The following is a 25,018-nucleotide window of genomic DNA, read 5'->3' as shown; positions in this document are numbered from 1 at the left end:
CCCACTGTCACTCACACAAATCAATACAAACCTGGGTTAGATGTGAGTAAATAGATAAGGGTTCAGAGGCTGGCAGAAGGCGACTTATTGATTGCAGGCAAATTCACCCGAGTCCATCTTTGCCCTTACACAAGTGAGTCAAACCACCTTCAAGCTCAATGTAAATTGGAAATCCAATTACTCATGCTGGCAGGCATTTTGTTTAATCATACTGTTGTTTTTCTGATTTACCGAAAGCATCCAAAAAAAAGACTGTGTGAGAATTCTTATCTTAGACTGAACATAGATTTTAAATTAAACTCTAATATTAGTATAAATATCAGTTAACTAAATACATTATTATTTGTAGACCAGTTTATTAATTTACAGTTTATATGCTTCTATTTTGTCCTTTATGTGTATTTATGTGTACAAAGCTTCTCCATAATAAAACATTTGCATTTATTCACTACGTCGAGACGTATCACAGCACATTCTCACGAGAAAACAGTAGGTCACATGCATGTTAGCAGAGACTGACAATCTGATGCAGCAGACAGAGCATGTTTTAAACAGCAGATCAATATAGTAATTACAATTGTAATTCACTAATGGCTTTGTGGACAGACAAATAAGCCTGGGGCACTATTTATACTCTCATTGGGGTGGGAACTCCCAGCAACTCCCTACAACCTCCTCCTAAAATTATACTGTTGCTTCAGCACACCACACTATGTTAGTTACAGAGTGGACTCCTACACAACAATTTACATCAACATCTGATGCAGGATTTTTTCCTTTGAAATTAAATACTGGTTTTAAATCATAACCCTTTCCTTTGATATCCAGCTGAGAAATCTATCATGTACCTGCTTTGGAAACCCAATGTGCCATGTGTTTGTTTTTGTAAATGAGCATGTGTCTATTCATAAAATGTGCATCCAGCAAGACATTCCCAATGTCTGTCTTCATCTTCCAATATACTCTGGAGTATTGGAAGGGGTGGTCATTATGTCCACCCCTGTATCTGATGTTGTACCGTGTCTAATGTGTACATGATTTAGGTTTTGAATGATTAATCCACTGAAAGCTTTGTGATGTGGCATTTCCTGGTTCTCCCTTCTTTCATTTCCTCTTTCTCATGCATTAACTTATTTACCTCCCACTCCCTCAGGAGTGATTATCCATGATTTCACCACCCCCAGTATGTACATGTTGCACAACCAGACTTGTGACTGTTACTGATGAAGTCAATGAAACTGGGTTTTTTCATCTAATTCACAAGTTTTGTTTTAATCTAAACACATTTCCTGCATCCAGTCAACACAATGAAACAATTAAGAATCACAATCCAATAAATGACAGAATGTCAGAATCACTGACAGTCTGGCAACTTTCTCAAATTATTTCCTGATCACTACAATATGTGCTAAATGTTTTTATTTCTCGTGCAGAACAGACAAATTGTTGTGCTTTTAACAGGCTTTTATCTTACTCCTTCAACAAAGAAAGACCGGATGGGAGAGATATAGCAACAGACTAGATTCTTCAGTATTGATGGGCCAATGCCCTGCTGCAAATCAGGGAGAGATGAATTTGATTACGTGTATGTATGTGGGAAGTTAAAAACGCAACCATGATGAAGACTTGAGTAAAGCAATATGCTCCCTTGTAGAAGGAACTCAGACAGCATCAGAAGAAAAAAGGAAGTGTTGGAAAACACGAGGGAATTTTTGAGGCGCTGCAGTTGGCCACATGTTTACCACCTGGTGTATTTCCACTTAAAAGCTTTAATGACAGATGGATTCCCCAGACATTCCAGACACATTTATGTACTTTAAAGACATAAACAGCAGGTATAACTGCAGCTGAAGCTGATGTGTGTCTGCATAATCCACACTGACTAAGTAAAGATGATCAATAACATTTATTAACATTGACTTCACTTGTTTCCAATGTAATTTACAATCTCATCATATACATCAAAGGTTTAATGCCCAAAGGTCGAGCTTTTACTTTGAAATGTCTTTGTTGGGGTGCAGCACCTTTAGAGGCTGGTCTTCACGTGTCATGTTTTCATTGGATAATTGACACATGGTCAGCCATCTTGTTTTGTATATAAAGGCTTTTATAGTTCCACCTGTAAAGCATTGTCTTGTTAACAGTTGTTTTAAGAAGGCAAAGTAATTATTTCAGTAAATCAGATAGCATTGCCCACATTTAGTACTTTTTCTAAAGCACCTAGTTAAATGTTGAGTAGCAACGACCATGTGGCAGCGATACTGGGGGACTTCAAGTTGAAACCGACAAGCAATTAATTCCTAAAGGTAAAACCCAACGATGTCAGCGTCATTTATCGCCCTTTATTTGTTCTGTTTACTTTTTCGTTAAGGCTGCTTTAAAAGTATAATCCCACAGATTATGTCTAGTACACACATTTGTATGTTGAAACATTTGTTTACTTATTTGCTAAACCTTTATGTCACATCTCCTCAGATTTATCTTATGACCTTTAGGAGGGACCTAATCCCTTACTTTGAAACCATAGTTGTACCTTGGCAGGCTACAAATTCAGCATTTATAATGACTCGCTGTGTCGATTACCATTTAATAGTTAGTGGGAAAAACAACGTTGTTTAGATGTTTTCAAAAGTATAATTTAGCTGATATCATCAACAAGGTTCCGGTAGATAATTAAATAACTCAAAACTCAACTTTATTCTGGTGCAGTATGCTTTCTGTCACATAGACAAGTCTTGAATACGTTTGTAAAATACACCAACTATGCAGTAACTCTAATAAACCTTTACCTTATATTCTGTGTCTAAAACTAAAATGAGACCCTAAAGAAACATCAGTTCTGAGCTTGGACCTGCAGCCAGTGTGTCACTGAACAAATGTTTTAATGCTTTTTATTAAATTAGCCCACTCAAAGAGCAGCAGACTGGTCGATGGTCCACTCGGACTGATGGGTAATAGCATTATTCTGCGTGGGCCAGGATTGGCAGACACCAGCGGACAGAGCTATCTTACCATTGATCGACTCTTCCCTCCAGGGCCACTCTGATGCTTGCCTCCATTTAGTCTTTCAATTGTTTATGAAATATTGATATTGGCAACTATATCCTCTCAGAAATGAGGAGATTCAACTTGATTGAAAGAAGAGTGTTTGGGGATGCTGAAAAAATGTTTTATAAGATTTTTTTTTTATTATTATTATTTCCAAAATTACATCATAGTGTTGTTCTTATGCCATATGTCTTTGTTTAAAACTTCACAGCATTATGCCACAGCCTACTGTGGCATAAGTAGAAAGGAAAACAACACATTTTAGCCACTTCCGATATATTCTTTTCAGTAATCTGCCAAAATCAGTAGTAGTAATGAATAATCATGTGTCAGTTGCACTTCCGCTGAATAAAGCTCAGAATTGAGAATTCATTTTATGGCAGATTAGATTTTCACTGTTTCACATCTCAATTCATCAACTGGACAGAAAAGCTCTATAAATTTAAGTCTAAATTCGGTGAAGAAGATCACATCCATAGTTTTCCAAAGCATCTGCATGTTGACAGCGCCCTCTTTCTGTAAACCACCTCTGGTACCAGTTCCCACCAGATTTCACTCTTTCAATCAGAAAATCTTACTTTAACCTTCCGTCAACCGCAAAACAAGCTAACTCTTCTGCGGCATCAGATGGATGCAGTAGATCTTGTCAGTAAACAGATGCTGTAGTCTTCCCATAATGACAGTAAGGATTGACGGGCTACCACAGTCAGAGCCTTTTATGCGGGGAAGAGCCTCTCGGATCAATAGTTGTTACCTAGGCAAAGCCCACAGAACCACTAATGAATCCACTGGCTTTCAGTACAGGCACCCACCACTCTCCATGTCTACACAGGAGAAACCTCAGAAATCCTGAATGCTCCTGGTAATGATCTTAAAATTATCTAAATACATCCACCACATTCAGTTAAAAAAACAATAATCAAAAGATTAGGTTGATGACAGCTTCGTGTAAATGACCTCTATAAAAATCAACGAGCAGGTGCAGGTGTCACACGGATGAGTTTCTGGTTTAGTTGGACGTACGTGCTGTGACATTTCAGTGGTGTGTTCTCTGGGCTTGTTTCAGTGGTGTGTTCAAAGTCTGGCACACCCATCAGTCTGTCTGCTTCGAGTTTTCTGTTTTTTTAACATAGGATTAAAGCACTTATATATGAAAGGTGGTTAAAGCACGTTAGTCACCTGTCTGGGATCTATAATTATGAAAAGGCACCAACAAGGTCGTAGACACTGTAGTGTGCAGTCACTATGTAATTGGACAGTGACGCAAGTAATTCTCCATTACTTTGATTTAGAATAGAGTAATAATGATGCATGTGAAGAGTTTCAGCTCCGTTCACGTTCATGTTAAATTAATTAAAGTATGCAAACATCCCCTAATTAAAGTAATAACATAGCATTTTTAAAAAAGACTTGATGTTACATCTTTGAGAGAGCCGGATGACTTTATGCTGCTTCTTTCTTGTAAAACCTGGCATTGTTATAAGATTTATGTTTCTTCATACTTAGCTTAAAATTACTTAAATATTTGTATGTTGTCATCTTCTTTCTCTTGGTGTCTTTTCTAGTAGTTTTCTAGTATGAAATTCCATGATTTATTAATAATTTAGGATTAATCTTACCAGCACAGCTCATCTTGTGCTATCTAATGCCTTTGTGCTGTGTATCTTTCATACCAATAAATATAATAAACCAAACATAAACTAGCCAAGGCTCTGTCCCTCAGTCCCAGTGCTGTATTTGTGCTTTATGACTGTGATATCAGTTGCCTCATATTGGTATGGGAACAACAGCAAATAATATTTCCTGAAACTATTTCTTTACTGTAACAGTTAATTAACATAATATGTGTGATTGTCCAAATTTGTACCTGCAGGGTCTCGCGACACTGGCATTATTACCACACGTAATTTTAAAGATGACACCTGATTTTCTTCTGCTCTTTACCTTTCATTTAATTTCATTTAAATCTAAAACAACACAAAAATACAGTATGTGCACGAGTACTGTTTTAGACACTCTGCTATTAACAGTGCTACAGAGCAGCCATTTCCACTGCACACACAGAAACCTCAGCTGATTCAACACAGTCTGCTTCCTCCCACACTGTGATGTGTATTACAGATAATACTTGATGAATTCTGACAAGCTTGATTTACGAAAGAGAGACCAAGCAGCTAAAGACCTTCAACGTCCACTGAGAGCTAAAATGATGGCCAGCCCCATCCACTCTGCACCTACACCAAGCATTATGACTGATACCATCTTGCTAAGCCAAGCACTTTGCTGCTCATCTGAGGGATATTAGCTCAGCCAAAGGTTATTCATAGACTATCAAACCAGAGCTGCGGTCAGGAAATGCTGACTTACGTGTAAATATCAATTTAATTAGAGTCCCTGTTGCTGAGGGTGCACTCCCTTGTTTTAATGGGTACAGACACCAACAGTGGTGTGTAAATCACATTAGTACAAGAAAACAGAAGCAGATATTAGATTATACTTGTTTGCACATCCATTAGCTTTTTGTATTTGGTTGTTAATTGTCAAAGAAGAAATAGAATGCTGGCCATTAATCATGCACATATCTTGTTCTGATACTAGATACTACTAGGAGTGTAGAAGTTAGGGAGCTTTAAGTAAAAATACATACAAAATACAATTTTGATAAATAAATAAATACCCATTTAACTTATCTATATCTCCGCTTGGTACAACACAGTGGATTTAAGCCTCCCGGTTCATAAAAGTGCAATTGTCAAGTGTGAAGATTTAGTGTGAAGCGGGATATGAAAATTATTCCCAAATATAATAAACATAAATAATCTAACAGACAAAATCACTTCTCGTCCAGGCTGAACCAACTAGCACTACTGGTGCAGCACTGGTAAGCAGTGAGGCTTTTGGTTTTGCTTCAAGAGGTTTGAATGTATTTAAAACTCAAGGCACATTGTCGCATCTCCAGTGCCAAACTCCAAGCCTCTTGTTTTTTCACGCCTGAAAAAGTAACCTCTGCGCTCCCTGTCAGAGTTATGTAGGCCAGCTTGCTGAGCAGAGACAAAATGGGAGCGCAGCTCTGCAGATGCAGCCTCAGCAAAACCATCTCTTCAGAGCTGTAGGTGCAGAAGCCATTCCCCATGGGAGGCGGGATTATTACTGCATGCAGCAGAGATACAGTAAAAGCATAGACACTTTCATTATTATATATGGGACAGTTTTAGTATAAACCTTCTTACAGTTATAAAGGGGTTAGTAAATCAAGTATGGATGCAAATACACAGTGACACGCTTCATTATATGTCAGTAGTACGAGTTTAAACAGCGAAAGGCATAAAATAAGAACATGTCTATAAATGAAATATTAAGGGCCTGTAGCCAGATCTCATCTGAAATTAGGGGTAATTTTCATTAATTCTGATTCTTTATAGCTCACTCCAAGAGATGGGAGTCAATTTATGTTATGTGTGTAAAGTATCATAGGATATAATTATACACAGTGTTGGTAGTACTGCAACGAAGTATTGTACATTTATTCAAGTATTGTGTTTCCTTAAAGTATTTCTAGTTTGTTATTTAATGTTATTCTACTTTTCTACATTTTAGAGGAAAATATTGTAATTTAAACACTTTTTTAAAGTGTATATTAAAGTTTTAAACAAATACAGCAGCTGTGATTGTAGTTACTAAATACTTCCCATTACAGAGAAGTAATGTTGGAATCCCTCGTCATATTTCAGATAAGTTTTTTTTGTTTTGTTTTTTTTTTTTGTCATTTTTATTATCCCACAAGGTTTCTCGATTTATTTTGTGACTCTTCTGACGATATGCCACCACCAGGCTAAGAACCACTGGATGAAATTACCTCATTGTTCATTAAGAAGTTGAAACTATCACTACCTCAACCAGCTTTAATATTAAAATGCTACTTTCTCACTTATACATCAGTGTCCAGAATCTGAAAATGTCGGAAATATATTTTTTAAGATTGAATTCCTTTTAATACTCTAAATTATCTCCAAGGCTTTAATGCAGGACTTGTTTTGGGTTATTTACATTACATAGTGTAGTGTGTTGTTTTAATGAGGAGTGGTTACATCAGGTAGATTTCCAAATAACACACTATACTTATTGTTTCAGATAAGTGCAGGTTTCTGAGATTCAGTACTTTCCAGAGATGATTAAACAACATAAATCAAGACTCTGCTGTGAAATCCTACAATGTCAAACATGCATCAACTTTACTCTGAATGCACACACACTGCCACATTCTTGTGTCTCTCCCAGTAGTGACAGTCCTCTGGAAAGCTCCATGCAGCTGCAGACTCCTTGTGGCGACTCACGGCATGAACCACAAACCCACAAAGCTGCTTCTCCAACACCTCCACCACTGCCGGGGCGTTTCCCTTCTTCCCCTGACCTTCCATCACCTGCCGGATGCAGTCGCTGGGCACCGGCTGGGGTTTGGTGCTGTAGGATACCACTAGATTTATGTTGTTCACCTGGAGCACCTCAAACCAGTTCTTTCCTGCCACATGATGAAAGTGCTCCCCTGCTCGCCAGTTTCGGTAGGTGCTGCCTGAATGGTTGATTAATCGCACCGACCAGCTGACCCAGTCGTACTTTTTTACCAAGAACTCTAGTAGCTGCTGAGTCGTATCTTGCAGATTCTCTTGTTCTTTTTCTTGCAGGAGGCGCTGAGCATCTAGTTTCGCCTGCTCTGGGAAGGCTGTGATACAAGAGTCAATAATTGTCTTCATTCTGGATTCCACTTCTTCAATTTTCCTGCTCCACTCTTGGATTTTTTCCTCTTCTTCCTCTTGGCCTGGGGTTAAAGCACAATGACCCAGCAGAGCAATCAAGCCCAAACAGAAGAGCTCCTTCATCCGAACACAGAAATCTTCAAGTAGACGGCGGTTCCTCGCCACATACCTGCAAAGAAGAGCACAACATTAAGGTATTTATTTGGTGTTCCTATCCAGAGACCTTGGAAAAGGATGCAGGTGAATAATCTGGAAATACTGTAAATACTTAACATAAACAAAAGAAATACAAAAGTTTACCTTTCTACGAGCTCTAAAACGGACTCTCCAAAGGTGTTAGTCCCCATTAAAGCATCATACAACACATACAGATTTTTTTCTCCTCCAGTTTTGGCAAAATGCTCCAGAAAAAGCCGCGTCTTCACCTCCCTGAACTGCTGTTTCGCCTCCAAGATATCCATATACTTCCGAAACTGGTTCCTAATGTTCTCCTCCACCAAAAAGTACTGGGAGTCCAGTCTCCCCTTCTTTATCTCACAGTCGATGTCTTCCAGTTGGGTGCAGATCACGTCAAGCTTGTTCCTCACAGTTAGGAACTGCTCTTTGACATAGAAGACCTCTTTGCTCTGGACATTGTCTAAGGCCAGGCGGAGAACCGGGGCAGCTGCCTCACAGAGAGGGAAGAGCTCACCCACAGCACTTGCCAACACCTCAGCCCCCCTCTCAAACATGTCCATTACTGCCTCGATGGCCTCCTTCTTCTGGGCCACAACCTTCTCCAAAGAATTGGACATGTTCTGAGACACAGAGAGAACAAAATCTTTTGTCAAACACAAATAAAGGAAAGTGTTGCTAAAATGGTTTTCTAGTATCCCAGCAGCTTTTAGAATACATTGTAGGTTTTTTTCCAAAATGATGTAACACAATGTTTAAATGCACCATAACTATCTCCCTTTTTCATGTTTTAGGATAAATCAGATGACAGACTCAAATGCAACATATAAATGTGAACTTTTTGTCAGATGTAATACATCAAATCCTTTGTAACACAGAAGAAACGTACCCACTGTAGAAGATGCAGGTTATGATGTCATGTAAACAAAATGGGGGCCTGAGAAAATGACACAAATGCCCTTGGGTCTGCAAATGACTCATGTCATAGCAGAAGAGACGAAGACCAAACCGTGTTTAAAAATCCCCTTTCATCCCTGCTGCAACCTGACAAACATTAATTGCCTCCCTGTTCAGACGTTTGTCTGTGGACAGACACCAGATGCTGCGTCACCCAACTCCGTAACAAATGAACGTCGGCATTTGTCCTGCTGTTCATCTCTGAAACTGTTCTCTGAATTACTATATTCTTATTACTACGTATCCATGCAGACTGTATGTTTCAAAAGCATTCCTTAGGAAAAATATATGAAGAAAGGACTTATGTGTCCAAACTGCACCATTTTAACGGTCATGCGCACGCAAAATAAAAGCGCAAGGACAGGCTTTTTACGCACAGTCCCCTGAGCGCTTCGGACACACCTTACAGCATATTTACCCTTTCTGAACACATTCGTAACATTCCTATAATAACAGTTTTTCATTGTACCTCAAATAAATGACCCTGCTGCTCCTTCACGCTCCAACAGCTGCAAGGAAGTTTTTTTTTTCTTCTAAGTTGGAGAAAATTCCCACGGTTCTCTAATCCACTGTGGGGCTAAAGAAGGGTCCAAAAGCAGGAGAGGAGATGCGCACTCAATGTCTGCAAAAGAGAGAGAGAGAGAGGAATAGAGACACAGAGAGGGAAAGAGAGGGGGGAGACAGCGCAAACTGCAAGGGGTGAAATATGTGGTCGGTTCTATGTTTTTTGCTGCCTTCATGGCACCATGAAAGATAGATTCAGTGGCTTTTAAAGAAACGGAAATTGAAATTGAAATATTCCAGTTCTAACGGATTTCCAGCAAATTTAGGATTTTTCATCTGAAGGAGATCTCTTGCGCACTTGGCGCAAATGTCTCTTCGCCCAATGCGCCTCATCAGTTGTCAGTATTCGAGGATCCAAACTTAAGGTAAGACGTGATAAGAGAATCGAAAATCTGACTTTGTGTTCTTCATTTGTAGCGTTTCTACGATATCTTGATATGGCATCATGGTTTTTCTTTACCACAACAGCTTCTGAAATCCTAACATGTTTCATTGTTTTCTGTAGACTATAGCTGCGGTGTGAAATCGCCCAGAGATTTAGGCCATGCTAAAATCATAATACATTAAATTGTGGTTTGCAGGGGGCGAATCTGACAACAACAGTGTTTATTTATAACTACAGCAATGACGTGCGTCACCATCTCCAGTAAGGTTGGTGACAAATATAAAATAACACGTTAAACCCGATGTAAAAACTAATTTAGAATCAAAATATTAACATCTTAAGAGTTGTAGGACTTAATTATGATGAGATGAAAGCTCCTCTGTGCGCACACGACGCGCCCTGTGACCGCACAACATGAACCTCCCTCACTCTCACTAAAAAAATCTTTATTCAAATCGTTTCTCCTCCAGCTCGTGGTGGATTCCACTCCATGTGAAAATGACACCGCGATATGTCTTTGAGATTTTTACTTGAATTTTTAAAATAATGTTTCACTACAGGTGAAAATGAAATCTCCGAGCCGAGCTCGTGTCATGAAGAGGAAAAATGAACTCCATCACGTCAGACGGCGTGCGTCAGTGGCTCAGAGACGCTCATGTCCTCGGGGCAGGTAAGCGCCTCAAAGCTTTGTATCTCAGTCATCTGCATTTCTGCTGCTTGAAATGCACATTTTCCGGTTTTGAGTCCCCAACTCTGAGCTGTAAGTGCAAACCTGTTCATCTGGAAACTGATGGATCACGGACATAAAAGCAGTACTTAACCTCCAGTGTATGCTTTTTTTAAAACACATCATTTACCTAATTTTGATCCTCTGATTGAATCCTGATGTCCTTCACAAACATCAGACAGACGACCTGTCGGATGCAAAAAGTGGGTTTTTAATATCATCATTCTGAAAGTGGGCATGTGATGCTTAAGCACTGTGGCCCTCAGGGAGCAAACAGTGTGATGCCAAGCAAGTGAAGTACTAGCGCCCTCTTGTGTACACATTCCTAAATTACAACTGTATACACCAGTCTCTTGCGCCACCAGAGGACATTTCTGCGTTATACACATTTAATAATAGTAAAGAACTCCTGATTTATCAGTTTAAAAGGTTAATTGATCATGAAAGTTATAAGTAATTAATGCTATTCCGTGTGAGTAATTGCTAACAAACTACACATCTCATTGGATACTGTGTCCTACTCCCTTCACTGAGCCTGTGCAAACTGACTAACGAAAGAGAAAAGATGAGTGGGAGACCCTGGTGCACAACTGAGCAAGATAACATATACAATAAATTAAATGTAATGCAGTTTTATTTATATAGTGCCAAATCACAACATATGTCATCTCTAAGCATTTTACAGTGTTTAAGGCTTAAGACCTTAGAAAATATGACTGTATACAGAATTATATAGAAAACCTGAACAAGGAAAAAGGATGAAAGATGAAGATAAGCAAAATAACACAGACACTGGACAGAGGAAGAGTAGAAAAAAGTGTAATGCTCACATAAATCTAAGTTTGAGGTGTTCAGATTACAAAGGACATTTTGTGAGATGCAGACTTTAGCGATGACGATGGAAGAGAGCTTGACGCCTGTTTCTCAGCCTGGACACTCTAATGCATGTGTCATCCTACTCACTCATTTCTATCTTCTTCTTAAAGCCAGACTGCACTGCTCCGGTGAAGAGAGCAGTTCATTGCTTAGAACAAAATCTTCTTGGCAGTTAGATCAGGCCGTGACTCTGGCTGGTAGGGCCCATATACAGTATATAGAAGTAGGAACTCAGTGGATAATGAACACACCACCTACAACAGGAATTAGGAATCGAATTAACATTGAAACACAATTTAATTCTCTGAATAGGTTCCTAATACTTATACTTTGTTTTTCATATATTCATATATTATGTTCAGTCAAACACAAGTCTTATTATGAAGCATTTTTATTAAACGACTGACCACTCGAACTCAGTATTATTCACTCGTTTATTTATAGTAGTGCATATACAACCAGGCAGAAAAGCGCCATAACAAAAAAGGCAACATTCACAAAAGGCCTTTTTATAAAAAGCCTCATGAGGTTCATACTATAAACTTCTTCCATTTCAACAGCACTTTGACTATATTCTTGTAGCGTATACTGAATCTATAGTAACAATAAGAGATATGGGACACTTCTCTAGACTCAATAAAACCATGTAGTGCACTGTTGTATATTGAAAGGATTATGGTCTAGACTTTGGAAAAATGGAAAAACATACACATAAACTGATAATTAAATGTGTAGTGATCACGTTTAGTCCACTTTTCTACCGTATTTAACAGTCTGCACAGTCCCGGTGCAGTGATTGCTAGAACAAAAACTGACGTTTACAAACATTTAAACACAATTTCAAAACCTGAACTGCAGCACATAGACTATGCATTTAAAATAATGCTTTATACATGAATATACTCTCTAAGCAAAAAACCCAAAATAAAACATGGATACAAAAGTAATGGCACATAAAGGCACTGTTGGTCAGTTGATGAAGTGCATGAGAGGAGCCTTAAATGTGTCCTGATGTTGACGTTAACTGGGGGAAAAAAGGATCTAAAATATTATTAGAACACTCCTAATTTTATGGGTATATTACCACAGCACTTGATGTACCTCCTGCATATAAAATAGAAAACGAGTGAGAGAATTGCACAAGTCAAGAAAGGGCTGTGACGTCTAAACCTCCTATAATACCACATTTACAGAGTCCGATACCTTAGTTATACTGTGTATACATAATATAAATACTTGCTGTTGTGAAGGCAGAAGCACAAACTACAGCTGTTGCTTATTTTCACCTCATACCAAATAATATTTAATTTTGAGTTTGCCAGATTGTAGTGTTACATACGATCCGATTTTAATGACTTTCCTTTTAGTGTTTCAATTTTTAACTGGAAACATTCATCTAAAATAAGACAAAGAGCTCAGAACAGCAGCCTCAGAAATATTAGTGTAAGATTAGGTTACATTTACCGCTTCACAGCAACAGGTTTACAGAGTAGGACAAGCTCCAAACATAAGAAGCCTCTGTTGGTCGGACACACAGTATGGTTTGTTTTTTTTAAACATTCATCATTTAGAAAACTTTGGGGTATCTGTTCCTTGCTTTGGTTCTATTTGAATTTTTAACATTATAAATTATATATATATATCTAACTTGACTGTTTACTATTTTGAAGGCATAATAATAATAATAGTAATAATAATAATAATAGAATATAGACTCTCATTTACAGTGTTTATAGGCCGTCTTGTAGTGGTGTTATGTTCATATGACAGCTTGGTAACTTTGCATTTTAACAAACCCATCTCCATGTAGTGTAATACATGTAAATACATGTATTTAATAAACAGCAAATCATTTCCCAAAGTGCATAATAAGGATACAACATCTCACACTAAAGCTACACATATGTTTAAGCACTGTTAAATGTGTTTTTTGATCATTTCTGGGATGTAATTAACTTACACTGCTGTTGTAAAAGTTCACATTTAGTTTTTAGTGTATTGTTTAGGTTTTAATGTGTTTACTATTCACTGTAATGAGCCTACGGTTGATTCATGTGTAAGATGTTTGTTTCAGTTCACAGTGCTAGACCAAAACTAGGAGAATTGATATGTAAATTAGATGTGATGCCAATGGAAAACAGGTAAATATTGTATATTAAATAAGCCGTCTTCATCTAAACGTGGATGGAGAATAAATGCCTGCAGCTCAAAGACCATTTTATCCAGCTTGGACATATGAGATATACTGGTGACATTATTGTCACTGGGATTTCAAGCAATATAACATAGATGCTCACAAAGTGCTTACAGGGAGAGGAAAAGCCAGGAGAAAGAAGATTTTAGAGGGAATGTGGACATATGGGCTCTGGATATGAAAGAAAAAGCAGTGGTAGAGACAGAAAGGTCTTCATGCTTCTTGTTCATTTGCACTTGCGAAGAGCCTCTTGCATCTTCTCTTGCACGTGCTCCATTTTCTCGGCCCACTCCTCACTCAGACTTTCCTCATCGTCTCCGATGACGGCGGCGTAGCCCATGAGAGCAATAAGGCCAATGCAGAACAGGTAGGTGAGGCGTGTGCACAGTCGCTCCATGGTGTGGCGGTCGCCTTGCGAGTGCTTCAGGTAGACCTCCAGGATGGGCCTGCTGAAGAGCTTTGGCTTGCCCACCACGCCATCGTAGAGCGTGTGCAGGTTCTGGTCTCCCAAGTCATTGGAATAGCTCTCCTCAAAGTCTTCCTTCTTGCGCTCACGGAGCTCCGGCCGTGCCTCCACCATCTCCATGAACTTTCTGAACTGGTTCTTCAGGTTCTCCTCCACCTGTGAGTACTGGCCATCCAGTGTTTCCTTCTTGATCTGCACCAGTGTGTTTCGATTCTGCTGGGAGATCTGGTCCAGCGCTCGGTTGACCGAGCCAAACTCACGCTTAAGGGTGCGGATGTCTTCATCATCGATTTGGTGCAGCACCACCCGAATGAGAGAACCGGCAACACCAAAGATGGGGTTAACCACAGCTGCTGCTGAGGAGATGGTGGCCACACATTGGAGAACTTTGACCAGGCCCTGCTTGAGCTTGGCCCGATCCTCAATGATCTCCTCGTCCATCATGATGTCCTGGTGGTGCAGATGTTGAGGTCACTGTGTAAAGATGTTAAAGGATGTTATTCAAACAACAAGTGGATAATTTTCCAGTACATAGTGCAGAGTAACTAGTATAAAATCTAAGATTTTTTTACAATACATTTTTCTGATCTTTATATAAAAAGCAACTCATCACTCCTTCCAGCCTTTTCATGTATAGTAGCAAACAGCATGTTGTGATGTAAAAAACTGTTTGACCAACCAACTTTAACATCTATATTATATTTATTTAGATTTATGAGCATTATCTACATTAGATCTTATGTAAGTAATGTAGAAAAGACCAGATTGTTTATATGTAATGTAAATGTAAAATGTGAATCAAGTCTTTTCATTATCTGTTATCACCAATCAAGTGTTTGTTACAGCGTGTTTTCTAACTGCTTTGACCAGATTCACAGAACATTTTCCTAACATACATTCATAAATATATATAATATTTAATATATTCCAAAATGATCCTGACAGAAATCAGTTGGTGATGTGTTGTTGGTGCTTTGTTTAGTTGTAGCATCTTACATCAGATTTCTTCTCTACCAGCTCAGACACGAGCTGCAGGCTCTTTTGTCCACGTGAGAAAGTGGCACTGGTGCAGAACAGGAGTCCTGAAAAGAAACACACAGATTCAGACACAAGACCCGATACAAACACAGAACACGCAGAGCACTATGTCTCTCTGAACCAGGAAGTGAACAGATTAGCTTTCCCCATGTTTTCAGCAGTGAAGGAGTTAACAGCCTCTCCATCTCTGCGACACAGCGCAGTTCAGCACTGGAGCCGTTCAGCACCAGCCTGCTCTCTGTGTGTTTCTATGGACCAAGCCGATAGCTCCTCAGTAGCAGCAGCGAGCTGAATGGGAGTGGCACGAGACGTTAGCAGCAGCTAATGGGTGCGGACAGAGAAACTCTTCAGCTACAGTTCAGTAGAAAAACAAATATGTCATAGGTGGCTGAGCTGTAAGACTTGTTTATTGCATAACAGGAGCTACTACTTATTGTTGTATGGTTTCAAGCTCCTACAGAGGGTGAATTTAGACGTTTGCACTTAAAACAGTGTAAGCTAACTGAAGGAAACAAGAGAAAGTCTGACATCAGATTCACATGTTTGTAGTACAGTGACACCAGTCACAAAGCTAAATGTGGCTCAGGGCCTCACAGCACCTCAGACCGGGAGGGACATAGTGTGGGTGTATGAAGTATCCTCTCCTACACCTCAGTGACTCTCAGATATGGCTTAGCATGTGTGGTACTTCAGGCATATACCACTCGGACATGGAGAGTGTTGTGCTGACATCAGAGACCCACACAGCTGATGACCACAAGGCTGAGCAAGTGGAGACCGGCCTCTGAGACGTAGATCCTGGTGTCCACCAGAGGGGGCAGTTTCTTACCTCAAAGACAACACCCATAACTGCCTTCATCTGATTTCAGCACCACAGCTGTGGACTGAAAGCAATTCAGGATTTAACCCTTTAACTTCAGGTTAACTTTAAATGATGTGTTTAAATACTTGGAATCAACAAGAACCTGAGCTTTTTTTTACCTATTTAGATTTTTGTGAAGGTTTCACTTGTAAAATCCTGTAAAATGACATTTAGTCCCTTTTAAGATTCTTCATAAATCTCTTTTTGTGTATTTTACATAGCATCTTTCCAGTGTTTGTGTTGAAGATCATCTGCTGTGCACATAAATGTCTCCTTTAGTGTTTTCTTTCATGGTTTGACTACCAGTTAAAAAATATTTTTTATTATATATATTTATAACTTAATAGCAACTAAATGATTGATAAATTATATTTCTATTTTTATTCATTTTCTTCTACAGATGATGTTCTGCAGGAGGAACCACTCGCTGTCTCCACCCAACAGTGCAAACTACAATAGGAGATGCAGGTAATGAAAGGGTTAATTTATATTTTTGATGCCAATGACCTCTCTAAACGATACTACTGTAAAATGTATGTTTTTAAGAAGTACGGTGAACTCATCTGAGCTATATTTATCACAAACTGGAACATTTGGGTACATCTGACAGCCTCTTGAATGAGTATTTACATTTCCAAAAATAAATTAACCCTTTGTGCAAATGAAATCATTCTTAAATCAGCTCCTGACCTTCAGTGCTTCTTCTTAACGGGCAATCTTAATCATTTTGGACATTTTGAAAAGCATTGAGGATTAATTTAGAAACATGTGGGTTTTATATATTAATAAAAATGCTATTTAAGGACGTGAAATGTGACCAGTGACAGCTCCTGAGTTGAATCCCTCTCTATGGGTTAACGAGTCAATGCTCTGTGGCAGCATGGGAATTAAAGACAGCTGCACATTTCAAGTCAGACAGTGCTGGTCTAAAGTTGTTGAGTCATTCAGCTTCTTCATTATTGTGTGCCTATGTATAAACTAGCCATAGGAAGATAGAATTTAAGCCACTATTAAGTATCAGCATTAGATTGTGTGTTGGTTTTGCACAAAGCAGCTCTGTCAGTCTAATCAGGAAGTGTCCGCCTGCTCTCACCTGTTTCTCTGCAGAGGAGCAGCCATCTTGAATGTTTTCCATGATCACTAGCTATGCTAGGCTAGGCTAATCCAAATCTACACATATTCTAATCTGAGGGTTCCTAACCTACACGAGTTACATATTCACGACTTGTTTGAGTGTTTTTCTGCCACGTCTTCATGCAACATGACAATTTGCTCTCTGTATTTACAGGTCACATCCTGTGTGGCAGTTGGGAATCTCCTCTGAGGAAGTACACCCTTGAGGCTAATGCAGTTCAAACAATAGCTCTACTAATGAAGACATGCAACAATGGAGTGTCATCTTCTTTTCTTCTGTCTTTGTGAGTACTACAGAAAGCTAAACATGCTCTGTCAAACAGCTCAGGCCCAGCTGCTGCCTTCCTGAGCAGCTATGGCTCCCCCTAGCCGTCCCTCCATGTTTCCTTGTTAATGCACACCATAATGCCCTGACCTACCCTGTTCAATCACACTCTAAAGACACCAAAATACACCTCAAAACCTTAATTTCTCTCTCTAAATGTGGAGTAAACCGTCTCCATCTGCCTCTCAGCCACCATTGGGCACCATTGGCCACAGCAGAACAGAGGATTTCTTACCTTTTGACAGTGGCTCAGCTTATACCTCCCTCTCCAATGTCCCAACCTCGACAACCTCCTTCTTCTTCCCAGCAATCCCTGCAAAAAAGGACACTTCCATGTAAGATGAATATGTAGGGGTGACCAATTTGGACTAAACCATTTTTAAAGGACTCTGAGAGCCCCAAAACCCCTAAATAAAGCTATTTAGGCCCCAAATATTCATGAGCACCAAAATGCCACTTTAAAATGGCATGACATTGGCCTTAAACAGTAGAACCCCCTCCTCTAATATACTTTGTGCTACCCCTATAGTTTCAACTTATTTTGGTCCATCCAGTAGTTATACAGTTGGTACTGAACGGCAATTGTCAGTCAGGACGCAGCTGATCTCTCAGAGACTTACAGCTGCTTTTTGTGCGTTTGCCAAGCCTTGGAGCAAATGCGGGAAGCACAAACAGCCTATTGATGGGATTTACGAGTCAAAGAGACGATTTTCTGTGAATCTGACTCGAAAAAACTCGAAGAAAAATATTTTCATGAGAGCAGAATCCAACAACGCAAGGAGAGAGGTATGGATCCAAATGGACATCTCCAAAAGTGCACAGGTGTATCCAAACGCACAAAGAGCTCTCCAAAGGTTCCAGGAGAAAAAAAACAAGAGTTTATCCAGCTTAAATGGCATTTATAATAAAAATCAGGTCTAACTTTCACCAGCTATACTGAAAAATTAAAAACTGCAATCAGATAATGACGATTTTAAAGACGAAGATAAAGTGCAATGAGACCAAAGTACCAGATGGCGCAATGGGACCGCAGACAAGTAAGTTATTTACGTTATATATTGTAAAACACAAGCTTAAATATAGTCTTCTTAATGCTTAAAGCAGTGTAGAAAGGATAAAAATCTTTCAAATCATCTATTTGACCAATAGGACCTGTTATGCGGGCAAATGCGCAGCCTTCCTGTGCGCCAGAGTCTGGCCACGAGTCTGGTCCTTTTATCCAGCGTTGACTGAGCCAAAACTAAATTCAAGCATCTACTGTAGACAGGAATATAGCTGTAGGTTATATGCATGAAAACACGCAGACAAATCCAGTGAAGTCCGACGGTTGAAGCTGTTTTGCTCAAAATAAACGCTCATGCAAATTATGCTGGTAGCTGCCGTTGTAGGACCGTCATGTTCCCCTCACAGCCTCTCTGTGGTCTGTGATGTTTACGTCGTGCTGTACGTTACCACAGCACATATAGAATGGGCGTTTGCCTCCCTTCGTGTCCAGACCTGAGTCTCCAGCAGGTTAAAGACCCCGCATCTCCTGTTTGAAATACCCAGCCTCAGGCAAAAGAAACTCACGAGAAGCTCTGTGCTCGCTGCTATTTGTAGTGGAAAATGGTGAAAAAATAGAAATAAAAAGCTGATTGTCTGTTACAAATAACAAAGCTCCCGTTATTTGCTCAGAAACGACTGTCCACCCTCAGACAAGCGCATGTGCAGCCTTCAATCAGCTTCCCAGCACAGCCGGAGCTCGAGCCGGACGCACGCCTGTCCTCATTGTGCGTTTCCCACAGCAGCTGTCAAACAGATCAGATTTCAAACTGAAGTCTCAGAGCCATGAACGCTCAGTGCCATGAATGCTAAGTGCCATAAAAGCTCAGTGCCATGAAAGCTCAGTGCTATATCATACTACTGTACCACATTTGTGCAAGATCAGCTGTGCGCCCGGCTGCGGTCAACATGCGTAATGTCGCTGCTGTAGCACAAAGGATCTATAGGATCCTCTGTGCCAAACAGCCTCTGTTGCAAAACGTCCTTTTTTCTAGCTGGGGGGCAGAAGGAGCGCTCTGCTGACGGTTTGAAAGCCACAATAATTAGGCCTGGAGGCAACAACGAGAGGCACTGACGTGTACAAGTCAAGTGATCCCGGATTCCTAATTATTCTTTCTTTGTGAATCTAGAGGCCAATTTTTCTTATTCCGCAAGAAGTCCTTTTTATTTAGCTACAAGGCATTGCCTTTTAGTATCATTACAAGCTTACTATTATAAAAAAAGAGAAATTGAAATCTTATTGTGTATAATAAGAAAAAAAAACATATGGGGAAAAAAGAAAGCTTTCTGCACTAAAGCTGGATCAATGAGTTTATTTAGCATCAACTCAAATATGTGTATTTCTTGACAAAACCGGAAATAATTCACACATTTGTCAGAATTTTTAATGACATAAATTTAGAGAGACATTATTGCAATAGACAAAAGACGATGTATTCAAATTTTGGTTTTTATTAACATTTTTTAAAAGAACAGAACACATTAACCTTTTACTATTAAAGCATTGGCAACAGTAACGCAAAGATGTAGCTCCCATAATTTGCCCATCGCAGATGCCTTGATTGTAGTTGCAAATGTTAGACTCAAGGGGCGCTTCATTGCTACAGTGGCTGTTGAACATCTAATACAGTTCAAAAGCTTTATATTGCCTCAGAATAGCTTCAGTCTTCAAACACGCATGCAGTGCGCCGGAGAAGACTGTAATGGAGTCAACAATAAATTAGAGCCATGATGTTGAATGCAGTGTTGTCAGGCATTTTAGTTGCATAATTCAAGTTTCAGATTCAGATTAAAACACTGGATTCAAACTATTTGGATCATGTCGGAAGACCTGAGACAAACCTCACTATTGTACAGTTTGTATTTATATTATACAAGTAGAAAAAAAAAACAAACAGAATACAGACATTTACATATTACAGTGTTTAATGTAATCAGCTGCACATTATTCCTCCACTGGTTGTGTGGGATCCTTCTCTGTTAGGTCCCTGTGATTCTCCTGATGGCTCTTTGCTCTGGAGCAGGTGTCCATACTGTGTGGGGTCGAGCCGGTGGCGAGCGATTTTTCGAGCGTAGTACCTCCTGGATGCTGCCCTCCATGCCTCCCTCTGCAGCATCTGAGACTCTTCGGGCAGCTCAGATATTAGCGTCCTCCTTCTCTTATCCAGAAGAGAGATGGGTTGTGAAAACTGAGAAGCTGGAATGTGTGGAAAGGGGCTGGAGCACGAGGGGCTTGCCTGTTGACGGGCTATTTTCCGAGCGTAATACCGCCTGGAAGCCGCTCTCCAAGCTGCCCTTTTTTGTCTCTGGGTTTCCTCTGGTAGCTCAGACATCGGCACAGTCTTCTTCTTGTTCCTGAGGTGAAAAAGCATCACACAGATGGTATGAAGATCACTACAGTAAGCAGTACAAATGCTAATTCATGTTTTCTTCCAATGCATAGGCTAACATAATAATAATTTCTTCAACTCCAAACGTAATTTACAAGTGAACAGATCTGCATGTTTCACAATGTTATTATCTGCAGTTACATGCAGTTAGTCAGATGGCTAATTCTAGGAGAAGCTGGATTACTAGGACTGCCCTGACACCACCTTCTGCCATTACAAATTTAATAATTTGTGCTGCTGTAGCATGAAATGCTGAAGGGTCCAGTTGTTATCAGCTGACACATGCTGCTGCTTAGGGAAACAGTTGATCTGTGTTTAAGGTAGCATTTGTCAAAGTACAAGATGGTAAATTGTTTTTCTTAATACCCGTTTTTTTGCCAGTTTTGGACTGAATTTAGCATCAATTAATCAGATGATAGATCATCAGATGATCATTTTCACAGCACCGTAAACGTTTTTGTGCTAAAATGTTTCATGTTTTTAATAATTACCCAGCCAGTGTATGAGGACTTAAATATCTTTGACTTTTTCTTCTGTTGCTCGGGTAAGACGAGCAAACTGAAGACATTATACTGTAATCTGTGAAACTGGGATCTACCTTTGTATCAGGGTCAGTATCAGCTATATTAAGCAGATCAGATGAGAAGATTAACAAGAAGCATGATCCACATTAGTTACAGAGTCTTTATCAATATCATTATACACAACAGTAATACCACCTGGTGGTTTTAATGTTGTGGTGGACGGAGGTCAGAAGGAACTCTGACTGGTCCGAGGCTATGGAGTCGCATACACAGCAAGCTGCAATGCTCTGACACACAGTGCATCACTTACAGCCAGCATCACATTTTTCCCCATGTTGACTCTACTACAACATTAAAACTATCGTCCTTTTAATTTGAACCTACTGCATATTGTTTTGAAACAGCTCATTGCTATAGTATTTAGTAGTTCTTTATATGTGTAAAGTTCAGTGATTTTACTATCCATGGCATACTGAATCCTTAAATTATTTGTTTGATTGGTAGTCGAGTATGTTGAGCACAACAACTTTTCTTTATTGTTGGTTATGTTAACTTACATAAAAAAGAGAAGAACAGGAGCTGGTATCTGAATGGTAATGTTGCTTTAAGAAAACAGCTGGACTTAATAGATTAAACTCTCAAAGAAACTAATTTATCATGGAAAATAATCCTAAATTAACTGCTAACACTCAAAAAGTCAAATGTTTGATAAGGATCTTAATTATGAAGAGCTAATGGAGCTCTAAGAAAATTTCTAACCATAACATTACTCTGTCTATATTTTAGGTATCTATCCAATTATGCATTATGGCGCTTTAGGCAGACAAGGTAGAAAACAGTGACATAACTGCAGAACACAGTTATTTAGCTGTAACGATGCATTAACTCACCTCAGGTGTTCCCCCTCAGTGATTTGGTGTCTGCCAGGCTCTGCTTGAGGTTTCTCCTTGAGCTTTTTTCTTTCTCTGTTTTCTTGTTTTTCTAAAGATGTCAGAAAGGATGAACAGTGTCTTAGTCATGCAATCCCACAAACCTGCTAATGCATTTTTAAAGCAGGGGCATTTTTACTGCAGCTAAGCTCTTCTGACTTAGGTTGTTGCAGAGGGCTGGGGATTGTCGATAGTTTCTAAACAAGATTTAGTTTTTATATCAATATATGTTGAATATATAAATACGTTTTCAACAAATTAAACCATATACATTATTAATTAATTCAACAAAACAGCTAAACAAAATTGTTCCCTATATAAAATGCAAATCTAGTATATTTAAGAAATGTTTAATATTTGAGAGTTTCTGTTTCCTTTTTATCCAGTTTAAATTAAGATGCAAACTGTTTATCAGAAGAACAATGTCAAATAAATATATGTGAATATTCATGTATGATGGTAATTAATGGTAGGATACATTACTTTTTTCATTGGGACCCTCTTCGTCCAGACACGGACTGCCTCTGGTCTCCTGATGATCTCCCAGTCTCTCCTCACTCATTTCCCACTTAATCATGACTGTGTCGATATCATATGGCTCTTCTTTGATTATGAGGCTGCTTGGAGATGTAGGCAGATTCCTGGCTACCTCTGACACACCTGAGGACTCTGAGGAGTGGGAGGTGCACGTCTGATCCAGCCGCATTCTGCTGGGTGATGATGGAAGAGCCGACTCGTGGCTTTGAGAGGAGACGTGTGAGGGGGGTCTTGCAAAAAGACCCACTGTGGAGAAAGAAGGAAAAAGAGTCATTCATGTTTTATTTAGAGCGTGTAAAAGTACACATTTGAATAAATCACTCTGCACAGATATGACTGATCTTATAATTGACTGATATTTATTTATATGTAATAAATAAATATATTTAAAACAAAATTGATAACACTGTTTGTTTGGGTTTTTTTTTTGTGATGAACCACTTCAGCTCTAATTAAATAAGCCTCTCATTCATGGTATGAATTCATTTAACTTGTGCTCTTCACATTATCACACTGGTTGCCAATCCCAGTCTCCCCCCTTGACCTTGTTTTCCAGCTTATCCCCTGATTACCTGGATCATGTGTGCAATCAATCAAAAGCAGGACGATGCACCTGATCTAGGTAATCAGCAGTGGGTAAGGGTAGGGTTGGGACAATGAGACGAATAATCAGCAGATTCATTCATTCATCTAAATCTAATAATTGCTTGTACATGAATATGTACAGAATAAATCCATTATTTAAACAGGGAACTATTTTGACAATGGGTCACATTAATTTATCAAAACTTGACAGCTCAGGTCAAAGGTCAGTTGCACTAAATGCACATGATAATGGATGTGCATTATGCAGTAACATCATATTTTAATAATAATATTAGTAGCCCAGCTGTTATTGGCTCCAGCACCCCACAGGAATACATTATACATCAGAATACCACATTACCAAAAATACTTCTACCATATTACCCAAAATCTAAATATTATTACTACCACTTAATTCACCTAAATCATTTGATCCTACTAAATAACCCCTAATAATCGAATCTCAAGTTGGGTGTCCCGTTATTTATAGTAGTACTAGCACTGAGGACACCAGATATTTTAGATAAATGTAAAGTCAGTGTAACAAAGCACTAATGTGAGACTCAAACAGTCTCCCCAGCTCTAAACATCATCTTAAGTGTTTACTTACAGGAGATGCTCATTTCACACTCCTGCGGTCCTTCCGTCCCTTCAGTTCCCATGCAGTCCGCTTCAAACCCGCCCTGCTCTCTGTTCTCCCGGTCGCTGCAGGTCTGTGATCCAGCGAAGCTCTGCTGGTTCCCAAACAGCCCGCAGGTGCATCCCTGCCGGCGGAGCACCTGCAGTTCGTGCTCTATCTCCCGGAGCCTGCACTCCAGCCGCTGGATCTCTTTGTCCCTGTCGCCCACCATCCGCTGGTACTCATGAGTCCTGGCGCTGTCAACACCGTACAGCACGTTGATTATCGAGTCTATCGCCAGCCGGATAGCGTTTTCCACCACAAGAGCCTCCTCGTCGCGTAGGTGTGAATGCAGAGTCCTGGTTTTGGCTAAATTCATCCTTTGGATCGAGCTGTTTTGATGCCAGCGAGAGGAGCGCGTCGGGGTAGCTCAGGATGCAGCTCAGGATGCAGCTCAGGATGCAGCTCAGGATGCAGCTCAGGATGCAGCTCAGGATGCTAGGCTATCTGACGCTGCAGCAAACCGGAGGCAGCAGCGCGCACACACTCTCGTCAAAAGAGTCACATTTAACACACGAACACACAACTCGTAACAAAACCAGAGCAAAACAAACTTACAGCTGACTGACGCTGGTTGGTTTCACAACACCGGAGATGCAGGTTCGCTTCCTGCGGCGTTTACTTCTTCGCTACCAGCAGCTGTCAGTGCATGTAGGTTCTGAGGCCACAGCGCCGCCTGGAGGCTACTGTGACTGCTCACATTCACATTAAGGGACAGGTTCACTTTTGTTTATTGTTTCAGTGTCACATCTTTAAAAATTAATAATATACTATACTATAATATAATATAATATAATATAACCTTATTATATAATAATAAGGTAGGAGG

General features: G+C 39.6%; 3 protein-coding genes and 1 long non-coding RNA gene across 5 annotated transcripts; 1 reads left to right on the top strand and 3 right to left on the bottom strand.

Moving 5' to 3' along the window:
* Window positions 1-6,954: 6,954 nt before the first annotated feature.
* On the bottom strand, window positions 6,955-9,585 carry LOC113169695 (protein rapunzel-like). Its single transcript, XM_026371299.1, has 3 exons — window positions 9,403-9,585; window positions 8,103-8,599; window positions 6,955-7,971 (listed from the first exon to the last, which is right to left on the bottom strand). Exons 2-3 carry the CDS (start codon window positions 8,594-8,596, stop codon window positions 7,281-7,283), a joined length of 1,185 nt encoding a protein of 394 aa, XP_026227084.1. The 5' UTR covers window positions 8,597-8,599; window positions 9,403-9,585; the 3' UTR covers window positions 6,955-7,280.
* Window positions 9,586-9,615: 30 nt separating this feature from the next.
* LOC113169697 lies at window positions 9,616-20,648 on the top strand. Of its 2 annotated transcripts, none has more exons than XR_003299577.1 (5): window positions 9,616-9,862; window positions 10,443-10,552; window positions 16,446-16,513; window positions 17,334-17,463; window positions 20,530-20,643. It is a non-coding gene; the product is annotated as an uncharacterized LOC113169697 (long non-coding RNA). The 2 variants fall into 2 exon arrangements; XR_003299576.1 differs by having other exon boundaries at window positions 9,619-9,862; window positions 17,334-18,541; window positions 20,570-20,648.
* On the bottom strand, window positions 11,902-17,811 carry LOC113169696 (protein rapunzel-like). The gene is made up of 3 exons (XM_026371300.1): window positions 17,740-17,811; window positions 15,142-15,227; window positions 11,902-14,619 (listed from the first exon to the last, which is right to left on the bottom strand). The coding sequence occupies exon 3, from the start codon at window positions 14,587-14,589 to the stop codon at window positions 13,906-13,908; it is 684 nt and encodes a 227-aa protein (XP_026227085.1). The 5' UTR covers window positions 14,590-14,619; window positions 15,142-15,227; window positions 17,740-17,811; the 3' UTR covers window positions 11,902-13,905.
* LOC113169694 lies at window positions 19,980-24,925 on the bottom strand. Its single transcript, XM_026371297.1, has 5 exons — window positions 24,748-24,925; window positions 24,121-24,642; window positions 22,872-23,171; window positions 22,350-22,440; window positions 19,980-20,900 (listed from the first exon to the last, which is right to left on the bottom strand). The coding sequence occupies exons 2-5, from the start codon at window positions 24,506-24,508 to the stop codon at window positions 20,480-20,482; spliced, it is 1,200 nt and encodes a 399-aa protein (XP_026227082.1). The 5' UTR covers window positions 24,509-24,642; window positions 24,748-24,925; the 3' UTR covers window positions 19,980-20,479.
* Between the last annotated feature and the right edge of the window lie 93 nt (window positions 24,926-25,018).

Source organism: Anabas testudineus, chromosome 16 (assembly GCF_900324465.2).
Source record: "Anabas testudineus chromosome 16, fAnaTes1.2, whole genome shotgun sequence".
In the NCBI taxonomy this organism is placed as follows: Eukaryota; Metazoa; Chordata; class Actinopteri; order Anabantiformes; family Anabantidae; genus Anabas; species Anabas testudineus.
The sequence above is the reverse complement of the archived record's forward strand: the minus strand, read 5'-3'. Positions and strand labels throughout refer to the sequence as shown.